At 32.1% G+C, this 13,254-nt stretch overlaps 2 protein-coding genes across 2 annotated transcripts; one reads left to right on the top strand and one right to left on the bottom strand.

Annotated features, from left to right (window-relative positions):
• Positions 1–839: 839 nt before the first annotated feature.
• Positions 840–5,352, bottom strand: LOC139519537 (uncharacterized). Its single transcript, XM_071311700.1, has 5 exons — positions 5,209–5,352; positions 4,897–4,999; positions 3,987–4,140; positions 1,442–1,600; positions 840–1,011 (listed from the first exon to the last, which is right to left on the bottom strand). Exons 1-5 carry the CDS (start codon positions 5,305–5,307, stop codon positions 900–902), a joined length of 627 nt encoding a protein of 208 aa, XP_071167801.1. The 5' UTR covers positions 5,308–5,352; the 3' UTR covers positions 840–899.
• A 1,392-nt stretch (positions 5,353–6,744) lies between these two features.
• Positions 6,745–8,813, top strand: LOC139518423 (uncharacterized). The gene is made up of 3 exons (XM_071309964.1): positions 6,745–7,185; positions 7,597–7,723; positions 8,523–8,813. The coding sequence occupies exons 1-3, from the start codon at positions 7,101–7,103 to the stop codon at positions 8,656–8,658; spliced, it is 348 nt and encodes a 115-aa protein (XP_071166065.1). The 5' UTR covers positions 6,745–7,100; the 3' UTR covers positions 8,659–8,813.
• The last annotated feature ends 4,441 nt before the right edge of the window (positions 8,814–13,254 follow it).

Below are 13,254 nucleotides of genomic sequence, written 5' to 3'. Positions count from 1 at the left end.
TTCATTATGACTCACGACAGACAGCGTCATATACTAGTTGATACAATTTCCTGGTGCTATGTTAATTAAAGGAACATATATTTAAGTTATTCATAATAAAGATAATAACAGGAATAACAGCTAATTTTGGACAGTATAACAGACCACACGTAATACCAGCAACGGATATTACAACATGACCACACTTAATACCAAAAACCGTCTCCTCTGAAAAAAATATGTGCTTACAAAGATCAATAGCAACCAACAACGCAAACGCACATAGCTAGACTTGAGGAAAAATCAAGTTGAATCAAATAGATTTGTATTTCGGGCCTTAAAATTTAGATAGCATCAAATAGTTAAAGCTAGCGTCTTTTGCATAGAAACAATTGTGAGGTCCTGTCATTTTTAGAGTTCAGCTGAGATTCAACCTTGGTTAGTGTTTTATTTATAAAACAGTATTATAAGCAACGGGTACATATACGTAAGGGGTGTAAGATAAAATATGGATTTCTGGTCCATCTAAAGAAAAAAGAAAACAGTACAACTTATTAGGTTAATGTTTATTTTTCCGTTCTAAGCTGACAAAAAGCGTTACGGAAGTACATCTTTAGCTTAGTCGGTTAGAGTGCTGACGCGAAACACAGAGGACCCGGGTTCATGTCTAAGAGAAGACAATATGATTTTCTAATAAGAGTTCTGCTCTCTTGTTATGCTTTCAGTAGAGTAAAGTTCACTAGTAGACCTGGTTAACTATGGGGTCTTATATAGTTTTTGTTTGTATTTAAAGATTGCTCCACAGAGAAATTTGACAAACATTGTTAGGTACCAAATTATATATTAAATCATGATTACAAATAAGACAAAACAATCTTTAACCCTTTTAATATCAACAGTTCAGCTTAGTAAAATATAAATTATGTTTCTGCCCATGTACATTTAACGCCTTGAGGTAACATAAAAACGGATTCGTCTAGTGGCCCACTTTCTATAGACAAAAACTCAAACAATTCGGTTTCGACATACATCCTGCAAAAAAAAGAAGACAATGCATTTTATACGTTAAGAGGATACATTAAGACTTGGATGTGTATATAAAGAAAACATCTCCATAAGAAAAATGTGAAATATAGAAAAGCCACTTCATTCATTTTGATGACCAGGTACTCGAAATGCACATGTAAGGTTATTCAAGGTTCAGTGTAGATTATAGAAATAAAGTGCATGCAATTAATTTCTTTGTTTTATTCTGTTTTTGGGACTTTATTTGTGTGTGTGTGTGCTTTTTGATTATTATTTCAAGTTTGTTTAGGTTGGAAATGATTCTCATTTCTATTCTATAGCTTATAGCTTATTTAAAAACAATCGTTAATTTCTCGGAATGAATTTACAATCATTAAAAATGTGTAGACTAATTTGGGATGAAAAGTTAAATTTGCATATTAAGAATATCACTTACTTATACGGCAGACCTGACTCAGTGTGGAAGAAATAGTCCAATGTAAAGAGGAAGTATTCTGCTTTCCAATGGTCAAATGTTGTAACGTTATCACGTGCCTGTCTTACAAACTGTAGTCCTGGTAACAAGGGATTTGGAGGAAATATTTTAGGAATCTTCCTGTTAACAAATTTTAAAGATATATGACCATCAAATCATGTTCATTAATACGAATAAAGAAGTATGTGTTTATTAAGTTTAAGTATGTTTGAAGCAGCGTTTGAAAGTAACCTGCACATGAGTTAAATCAAACCTGGTCAAGTAAAAAATACAACAAAATTAAAGATGATAATTAAAAAAAACAACAACAGATTATTATATTGGACAGTAGACATATGTTACAAATTTCCACACAAACAAATTAATAAACATAATAGTAACAAAACAACCAGAATATAAAAATTTTACTAAATCTAATTGGAAGTACAGTTGGAGCGGATATTTGAATCTAAGAATGCGTTATTTCTTTAACAGAGTATTGAAAACTTTGAGCATGTATTTAGCTTTTGGTATAATTATCTTAGAGTTTTTGAAATTGGTACTAGCTTTGTTATGTCAGTAAATCGATGCTTCGGAATTACGGCACGTTCTTAGGAGCGAGCAAATTCTTATCACACGTTAATATATGTACCTTTTTTCAATTTTTCATTGCTCAAGAAAAAAAGAGGGAGTATTTTGTTTTTGTCCTTCAAAAGTTCTAGTTGATTGCAATATTTTGCCGTCTCTGTATCTAGACTCGGTTTTATAGCTTGGAATGTTTACTTGTTTACATATTTGTTTTTCCTTTCATTTTTTTACATAAATAAGGCCGTTAGTTTTCTTGTTTGAATTGTTTTACATTGTCTTATCGGGGCCTATTATAGCTGACTATGCGGTATGGGCTTTGCTCATTGTTGAAGGCCATACGGTGACCTATAGTTGTTTTAATGTCTGTGTCATTTTGGTCTTTTGTGGATAGTTGTCTCATTGGCAATCATACCACCTCTTTTTTTTTTATATTGACTCTAGTATCAAAATTGATATATGCTATTTCGACCTATAATTGTCTTTTTATGTTTGTCTGAGTTCGTGGAATACTGTCTCCTTGGCATATTTATATACACCGCGCGGAAAACTAGCGGCCTTATTTATGTACAAAAAATGAACGAAAAACAAATATGTAACACATAAACAAACGACAACCACTGAATTACAGGCTCCTTACTTAAATGTTCATAACATACTAAATGTATATTCATACTGAAATTGATACAAAACCACAAATTGGAAATTTTGGAAATAAAGGAGGAGGGATTAAAAAAAACATTTTCCTGTCCCCAATAACCTATGATTTATGATACTTTTGCTGAAATTCTCCAGTCATTCAATATTTCACAATCCTTCCAACAACACTTTACATACTTTAAACTACGCTCTGAATGCCCGCGATTTCGCGGGTGTGTTCTAGTCAATGAATATAATACTTCCAAAGGGCTTTTCTAGATTTGTCTCCATGAGGAACGCTTAGATGTTACAAGTCAAGTGTATGGCACGCCGTTTTTATATTTATTCAAATTTGAAGATATCTTATTTATTTAACAAGATATCTTATTAAGTATTAAGATATCTTTAATTTTTATAAGATATCTTATTTAATTTGAAAGTAAATAAGATATCTCTATTAGTTTATAAGATATCTCTATTAGTTTATAAGATATCTCTATAAGTTAATAAGATATCTCTATTAATTAATAAGATATCTCTATTAACTAATAAGATATCTTATAAATTATATAAGATATCTTACTTCTTTATAAAGATATCTTTTAAATACATACTTTATAAGATATCTTATTAATTAATAGAGATATCTTATAAACTAATAGAGATATCTTATTAATTAATAGAGATATCTTATAAACTAATAGAGATATCTTATTAATTAATAGAGATATCTATTAATTAATAGAGATATCTATTAATTAATAGAGATATCTTATTAACTTATGGAGATATCTTATTAAGTAAATAAGATATCTCTATTATAAACTATATAAAAGATATCTTATATAGTTTATAAGATATCTTATAAATTAATAGAGATATCTTATATTTTAAATAAGATATCTTATATATTTAATAAGATATCTTATATATTTAATAAGATATCTTTATAAACATTTTAATAAGATATCTTATTTAATATATAAGATATCTTATTCAATAAATCAGATATCTTATTTAATAAATCAGATATCTTATTTAATAAATCAGATATCTCAATTAATATATAAGATATCTCATTTTGTTATTAAGATATCTCAATTAGTTTATAAGATATCTTATTTAACTAAATAAGATATCTCGAAATTGAATAAATATAATAACGGCGTGCCATACAAGTGCTCTAGTTAATTTTGGGTAAACAGGGAAACTACTAGTATATGAAACTGATATCATTTTGTGTACTCAGTTGATGTACAGTACATCTATTTGAACAAGTAAAGTACTAGTATAAAATACATACATAGCTGTACACTTTACATATGGAGGGTCTGGAGCAGGGAATATATTTAACTGGAGTCCTTGGCTGTAGTGGTACAAATACATGTACAATGGTTCACCAAGTTTATCACAGGCATAATCGTCATCTGTGTCCAGGAGATAGGTCGTATTGGATTCTGGAAAATGAAAAACAATCTTAAATAATATAACGTTTCTCTCCGTAAAAGAAGAGAACCAAACTATTTTGAAATCTTGAAATTTAATTTTTTTTTAAAGTGCTCCTATAGAAAAAAAATGTATGTAGAACTACGACTTCATTAGGGAAAACATTATTATATTCATATTTAAAATCAATATCAATAAATATTTGGATAAGATATATCGGCACAGGGGCGGATGCAATCATTTTTAAAAGGGGTTTCAACTATTTGTCCCCATTCAAATGCATTGATTGTGCAAACAAATGGGGTATCTAAATCTCGGACCCTCTTGATCCGCCACTGATTAATTTTTTTTCTACGGTTGTGCAAACAATTTTCCACATTCGCGCGACAAAACGCAAATACGTTTTTATCGGTTAACCGCAATTTTTATTGGTTAGCCCGACATTTCATTTTGGTTAATCGCTTTTTTCTTTATCGATTAAACTTTTAATTTTTATTCGCTATTAAAAAAATGCGATTTAACCGCTACAAAAATACCTATTGATCACAGTTTAAATATGAATAATCGGTAAAATACTCCTTGAACCACTTTTTATATATAATAAGCAGCCAAATGAAGCAATGGAAACAAACATGACATCGCAAGAATGGAATGAAATATTTTTCGTATTCAGTTGAAAATTATTCTTTCAAAACCAATGCTTCTTTCTGTTTGATAGATTTTGAACACCAAACGCGTATTAACTTTTTTTTATTTTGATAAATTACCAGAAGGGACACCATAACTGTCTAGCCTCATCCATCCGTTGTGACTATCAACATACCATCCAGTGGTTAGAAACTCACGTGTTGACTCAAAACGTACGCAAGCCTGAAATAAGGAAAACAGATATTGCTAAAATGCAAAAAAGTTTCAATGCGTCAAAACAAAAACCATTGAATAGGAAATACAGATGAACAATTAATAAGAAAACTTCCCAAAAAAATGGGGATAAATGAAAGAAAAGGAAATATATAATAAAGTTTCCCCATTTTAAGACCCCCCTTTTCTATTCCTTGTTTTCACAATTAGTTTGATACCTTATAGACCTCCGGCCATTCTGGAACGTTCGGAGACCAATAGTCAGAAGCTGTGCATACGTGTAATATCAATACACAACTTATCCATCGAATGTCCATAATTGTTTATGTTTATATTTATTTTTATCTTGTCTGTACTTTGTACATAACTCTCATCGTACAATTCATTACGTATCTATTTAAAATATTTTTGTCGTTACCAATGCATATACCTTGATTTTAGGATTTAAGTTTTTACAATGAAAATCTTTTGTATTGAGAAAACTGAAATTAAGCAGCCTCCAGGCAAAGTTGATCTTAGAGTAATGAGGCTATTTTCGGTCCTTTGTTTACCATATTCAATCTGAGATCCTAAAGATTCTACATATTTACCCACCCCTGATATTCAAATGTCCCCAGGTACGAGATTTTATAATTTTATAAACAGAAAAGTAATTCTGACGCACGAAATTTATAGTATTTTCCGCTATTCTTTAAAAATGAAACAGATAGATATGGTATGGTAGTAATCTTCGCATTGAAACAAAAGGCCACAGAGATATATAAAAAGTATCAACTAAACTACTGGAACTACTTACTCTTTGGACCCACATGACTTCACCATCGCATCTTTTTTTATAGAGTTCATGTTGCTCAAACTTTAATGTTCATGTTGTGTTTTGTGAACCTTTGAAAGTATTTATTTAAGTAACGACTTTGTCTGCTTTTTTCTGTGACTTGAAGTTTGATTTTCCCTTGGTATACTTTCCCTTTTAAAGTTAAAAAACAGGGTTTCATGGGTTTTGCTTGTTTACAGGTGGGATCAAATTAGTTTCTTTGAATGTTTGATATTTTTCTCATTATTTCATACGAATGTGTATCTAGCAAATCAACCTAAAAACACTTTTCCGGTTAAATATCAAACACATTTGATCCATTCAAAACATATAAAATGTTGATAATTGTAAATTGTAAAAGAAACAACAACCAAAAAACACAAACAAAATGAACCATAGTCTTTAATAATGGATTGATGCAAGTACAAAATGAAAAACTCTAAATCGTACCAAATATAAAAAAAATGTGTATGAATAAAACAGAAACAAGCAAAGACTGACTTTGGAACAGGCACTTAACCATGCGTTGGGGTTAAACTAGTCTTAGTAGACTCCTAATCTCGATAAGATGTCTGGCAAAAGGTCCATAAAAGAACATACAATAAAATCAGTATACAATAAGCACTTACTGATCTTGCAATATATTGTGTATTTAGGCCTTGATGTACTATAGTAAATTCAGTCAGACTGGTTTATCATTAATAAAATGTAGTTGTGCTTGTTAACAGAGTTGCTGTTTATTGTCTACATTGCATGTGTAGGCTCACAATTTCCTGTTTACTGCTTGCATTGCTTGTACAAGTAACAAGTCGGAAACTAGCACTACGCCTGCTGAACATTAATCCGTATCACGTAAATAATTTATAATTAATGAATTTGTGTACATTCATTGAAAAGTTATGTACCAGGTACAGACTAAAATGACAAATGAAGAGATTGGTCTACACCATTCATGACACGTTTCAGGGGAAAAAAAGGCCAACAAATTAATGTTTGTCTTGTTAACATAAATGTTACGAACATACACACTTAGATATGTAAAGGATGCGTGGGTTTTTCTGATTACTTCAGAATGTGTAATAAATAGTAAAAAAAAAGTAGGAAATTGTCTAATTTTATAATTTCACACATGACCTTTTTATTGACATCGATGATGAGTATGCATGTCTGAAATTTGTTTACGGAATTCAAAAAGTATATAAACAATGGTTCGACTTTCTTAGGACATAACTTCAACAGCATTCAAGCTACACTACTACTATAGAACTAAGACTTGTGTTTATATCCACTGTCAAGATGAAAGTAGCATTTATTGTATGTTATCTCTTTGCTGTTGTTTACTATTGCAATGGATCCTGTTGGGTGATACCTCCTACTTCAGGTAAGGATATTTATCACAGATGATTATTCTACAAGCTGGTATTAAAGTCGCCTCATTGATTGAATAAGACAAACTAACAGGTGTGATATTATCGTTCTACAATCTTTACTAAGATACTGTACTAAACAAAGTGTATGCTTGCTAGAAATTCACATATGTCTGTAAATGTTAATAGTGCAATATTCCTCGTTGCTAAAAGGTTTCTTCTGCATGGTTGTGTTTTCGAAATGAAACAAAAAACTTGATACCATATAAAAATACTGAATGTTGATTAAAAGATAAAGTTAACAAGTAGACAACAGTTACTATTGACAAGGATGATACTAACATGTATTACATGTTTAATTATTATTTTCACGTCGACAGAAATATTTATTAATCTGTTTCAAAAATTTAAATTTTGTCTTTCAGGTCAGAATAATGTGTATGACACATGTTTCTTTGCTGGCGAAATAATGTATCCCGGTTCCACAATTACAAGGAACTGCATAAGTTGTTTCTGTGGACATTCAAGTGGCGGATATCTCAAATGTTGCACGTAAGTATAAATCAAATCCATGAAATGTTCAATTTAATATCGCCTGGTCCGGCACCGTTTGATATAAGATCTTTTCGATAAAATCATACTCCTGTTCCTTAACTGCAAAAAATCATTAGGTTGTTGCTTTTATTATCCTAGATATAATAATAGGATGTGGTATGATTGCCAATAAGACATCCCTCCACAAGAAACCAAATGACACATAGGTCACTGTAAGCTTTTGTGTGTGAAATTTGTAACGTCTCCTTTGTTATTTTTCAATAAAAGTACATTTATAAAAATGAATATTTAGAACCTGATCACTCGTTTGTCTCTATCCTTTATTTGCAATAAGACTGAGAAACTTATACAGTCAGAGTAGATAAGCATATTTACTAGCATTCTAGTGATAATTAGTAACAATATACCTACATTTCCAGATTTAATAAGAGATTATACTGTACAGAAACAAGACCGTTCGGCTGTTGTCTGCTCTATGGTCGGGTTGTTGTCGCTTTGACACATTCCCCATTTCCTTTCTCAATTTCATGCTTGCCAAAAGGACTTTTTTTGTCAGTAAGGATTTCATCATTTCTTAATGTACACAATCAGGATCTTTTGATTAGTAAATCTTATTTGTTCTTTTTTACATACTAGAACTAAGACTGAAAAAAAATAATATGTAGGGCATTCATTAATGTATATCCCAACAACAACAAAAATACAACACGAGAGCTGTCTTCCTTATTATAACACAACACGATATATACTTTCTTGTTTATAACAAATATTTAAAATGTACATCCTTTAATTTCAGAGTTGGAAATAAAGTTACAAAAATCCCGGATGACTGTAAAAAGATAGTCTCTCCCGATGGTTGTTATGAATATGTTGTGAAAGCATCAGACGAGAGTAGTAGTTGTGAATATGGTGTCTCTATGGTAGGACGATGATGAAGATCTATGATGATGAAATCCAAACTTCTCAGGGATAATATTGGGAACAAGTAGCCGAGCTGAGTTATCGGTCACGTGAATGTCATCAGTGTCACCGGTGGTGTCGTTTCCAGTCAATCTATTTTTCTACAAATATATTTATTCGTACATATTTATGTTGTTCTCTTTATTTTTATATGGATAGAAACATGTGGTATGTATGTACACCAACAAGACGTACAGCACCCTCTAAAAAAATATTACCAAAATGCAGCAAACGGTCCACGTCAGTAGACAGACATCTGTATATATATGTCAATATCTAAATTACAAAAAAAAAAGTCTTGTTGAAATAATTTAAACAGACTATAAAAGAATTGGCATTAACACAAAATCATCCAAAAGAAGAAAAAAAACTATTTAGAATATGGCAACAGATAACTACTGACGAGAAAACCCTCACTTGGAACAGTCACTGGGGACTGGAAAATAAACACGTTGTAGAGGGGTTCGACATACTCTTTTGAGAACTAAAAAAAGAATAATGAACTAGTGGGATAAAAATTCCTATTCAGAAGAAAAACGGACAACAAAATAGTAAAACGAACAAAAATAAAATGAACGGACAAAAGAGTTCACCAAAAACAACTAAGGAATTAGTAACTCGATACCAAGTGGCAGATCCAGAAATTTTCGTTGTGGTAGGAAGAGCGGGGGGGGGGGGGGGGGGGGGGGGCACTGACTGCCAAAGAGGGGGTCCGCTCCAGTCATGCTTCAATGATTCCCTATATAATCAATCAATGAAAAAACCCTCTTAATCCGCCTCTGATACCAGGGTTAAACTCTGAAGATTAAGGAAGTCTTCATAATCTTGAATGGCAAGTAGAAATTATTTCATAATGGGAATGATATGGGAAAGATGATATTAATTTGTCGACGATAACAGGAACATACATTTCTGTTAAGCAACAATCCTCTAGCAGCAAACGCTTCGGAATGTCATATTAACTCGGAGATGAATTAAACTCAATCAATCAATCAATCAATCAATCAATCAATCAATCAATCAATCAATCAATCAATCAATCAATCAATCAACCTGCACTGTCAATTTCTAGTTCAAGATATGTGAAGCAGATTTAACTCTATCTGTGATATCCGTTTTCAATGTCAACAGGGTAGTTACATTTAACAAAGTCAACACATTTTGAATAATTCAGTTAAAGGACATCATGTACATGGCGGCACATGCAGTTAAAGGACAATGATAGCTTCTTTTGAAACGTCTTGAGAAGGCCCTGTGTCAACAGCAAGCGAGTAAAGTAACAAGTCAGATAGCCGGTCGATTCTCATCTAATTACCAGTTTTCTGTAGTCCTCTTCATCAAACAAATTTCATTGGTTGCTCTCTGTTTTATTTGTTCTTCGGTTGTTGTTTTAAGCACAAATTAGGCTGGGGTTTTTTCTTTTGAATTGTTCCGTGCACATTTAGTTACCGCGTATGTCGAGATAGATAACAATTCGGTGTAGGTTTGGGTTGGGTTTTGTGCATTGTTGAAGGCCGTATAGTGACATAAAGTTGTTGAAATCATCGTCATTTGGTCTCTAATAGATAGTTATCTCATCGGCAATCATATTATCATATTCATTTTCTTTTATAAAAGCAAGTGTGTTACTTGTTGGCAACCAAACCACAATCATCTTATGGTATCAGTTTCGGAGATTCGTTTGTTTGAATCGGATTGCTTCTTTTTGTTTGAATCGGATTGCTTCTTTTTGTTTGAATCGGGTTGCTTCCTCAAAATATGACTTGTCCGTTTTAAAAGAAGACATGTTTATATAGATAAGACCGTTGGTTTTCCCGTTTGAATGGTTTTACACTAGTAATTTTTGGTGTCCTGTATAACTTGCTGTTCGGTGTGAGCCAAAGTTCCGTGTTAAAGGCCGTACTTTGACCTATAATGGTTGATTTTAAAAATTGTCGACATGGATGGAGAGTTGTCTTATTGGCACTCATACCACATCTTCTTATATCTATATCTGTACCTACGTACGTCGGTCCATTTTGTTCACGAAACAAACTTGCTGGATTAGTTCTTTCAAGTTGTCTTTCAGTTTTGAATGAGGAAAATCTGTGTAAAGAGTAGAGCAGTCATTAGCCTGTAGTTTTTTTGTTTTTTTTTTAAATCTCTTTAAGCATTAATTTTAAAGGATATGCATATGCATTCTGATAAAATGAAGTTTAAGTATATAAAATGTATGACTTGGATCTAAACCACCGAGTTAAATACTGCTTAAGCAACTTTTCAATCTTGTTGTCGGCTTATGTTTCATTGATATATCGAAATAACTGTCTAGATAGACAGCAGCAACTTTTAAAAATATTTAAATCAATTCTGCCAAGAGAGAGAAAGAGAGAGAAGAGTTCAGAAGACCAAATTTTCTTCTTTGGTTGGTCCTGGTATTTGACGTCTAAAAAAAAATATTTAAAAAGAGCTATCAACTATATAACAACATACTTTGTAACCATTCATGAGGCTGAAGGGAAAACAATTTGTTTGTTTGTTAAGATATAACATGGTAAATACTTACTAGAACTAACGGTTCGTGTAACACTTAACAACTAAAACTTTTAAAAAGTTTTCAAATTTTAGTTTTTGAATTTTTCATCAAAGTTTGATTTATTTTTTCTTATTGAAGTTTCTATAAATTTATCTATTAAATTTTTTAAAATGTTAGGCAAAAATGTCACCAAAGGGCAATAACTCTAATAAACAGTCTACTGACGATTTCACCATGCATGAATTTTGATATTTTAAAACTTTGATCAAAATTCTAAAAATCTAAAATTTCAAAACTTTTTAAAACTTTGAATTGATAAGTGTTACACGGACCGCCAAAGGTTCGTTTATTATTATATTGAAATTAAATAATTCGAGTTGATAAAAGGCGATATCTATTCTCACCAGTTATTATAACACCTATAAATGAGGGGGAGGACAGGGGGTACCCTTCTCCCTTCTCCCACCCCTCTTCTCCTTTCTCCTTCCCCCGTTCTCCTTTCTCCCATTAGAATAAAATATCTCCTTTTGAGATATATTTTCTTGAAATATTAGAAAATTTTTTAAAAGGAGAGATATTTTATTTTTTTCTCCTTTCTCCAACTTTTTCTCCTTTCTCCTACCCCCTTTCTCCTTTCTCCCACCCCCTTTCTCCTTTCTCCTACCCCCTTTCTCCCTGTCTCCCTTACCCCTGTCCTCCCCCTCATAAATAATTTCTCAATGTCAAAAACTCAACTTTTACAAAAAAATCTTCTCGTTTGACTACTTGACCAAGTTCATAATAGATAGAGATAACTGTAAACAGCAAGAATGTTCAGTAAAATAAGATCTACAAACAAGTCACCATCACCAAAACAGATAATTTTGCCATGAATTCTATTCTTGTCTTTAATGTTGAAGAGTGCCCTTTGTTTGACATGCACTGCAGCAAATATACTAAGGTGAGTGACACAGGCTCTTAAGAAACTCTATAATGATTAATAAAATCTCATAACTCGGAAACGTAAAATCAAAAATTTATAAAAATTCGAAAGGGATGATACCTCAATAGACAATTCACCGAAGTTTCTTGTAAATTGGTTACAGCGTTTTTGAGTTTTTGTCCGACATGCTGACGATGGACGAATGGACAATGGGGTACCCTAATAAGTCCCGTATAAAAACTCCATGGTTCACCACGAAATTTTTGTTTACTTTGACAACAAAAGTACCAATGTGGAAAGGGATTAATATAAGTTGCAAACACTTGTTTCCCAATCAACTATTAATAAATGAATGTAGGAGAGAAATTAAAGTCACAGGACATAAAGCAGGGGCGGATCCCGGATTTTGGAAAGGGGGCGAAGTGTGTAAAGTTTGCCGAGCGGAGCGAGGCGAAAAATATTTGGGACCTTTTTGGGGGATAAAAACACAAAATATGTGTAATATGCACTTTTTTTACGGTTCCTGGAGTGGGGCATGTACATTTTGTAGTTGCTGTAAAGTGTAAGGGTTGGAAATTTTCGATGCTGTATTCTCTCTTTTAATTGTCTATCATAAAATGATAGTATGGATCCAAAGCTATGTACTGATAAATTTGATGTCGGACTTGTCAGTAAAAAATAGACATTGAAAATTCTCGCCGTTTTGTTGTAAGTTTAGTTATCATAACCTCACAGATTTCTTGTTGTAAACAAGATATTCGCCGGGTTATTCAATAAAACTTATAATACGACCGACACCAGTTTAAAAAGACAAACAAGTAATTTTTGTCCAAATTTAAGAGAAGTGAGGGTTTCCAAATCAACCAAAAGCTACGAATGCGTCTGAAATGACAACGAATTTATGAATGACGGTCGACAAATTGAGACATAAAAGCCACACCCAGCAGGTAGGTTGCAGTCTGGTCTTGAAAAAAGTATTTAATATATCAGTTCGGTGAAACAGACATTCCGGTCACACATGCAAACCCCTGCCACAAAAAAAAATGTGCCCGTTTTTATTCATCATGTTCATTTAATGCTAAATAATTCTGTTGGAAATTTTCGCTTCTAATAGCAAAAACAGTGGACAAG

Source organism: Mytilus edulis, chromosome 4, assembly GCF_963676685.1.
Source record: "Mytilus edulis chromosome 4, xbMytEdul2.2, whole genome shotgun sequence".
Lineage (NCBI taxonomy): Eukaryota > Metazoa > Mollusca > Bivalvia > Mytilida > Mytilidae > Mytilus > Mytilus edulis.
This window is presented reverse-complemented; position numbering and strand designations above follow the sequence as displayed.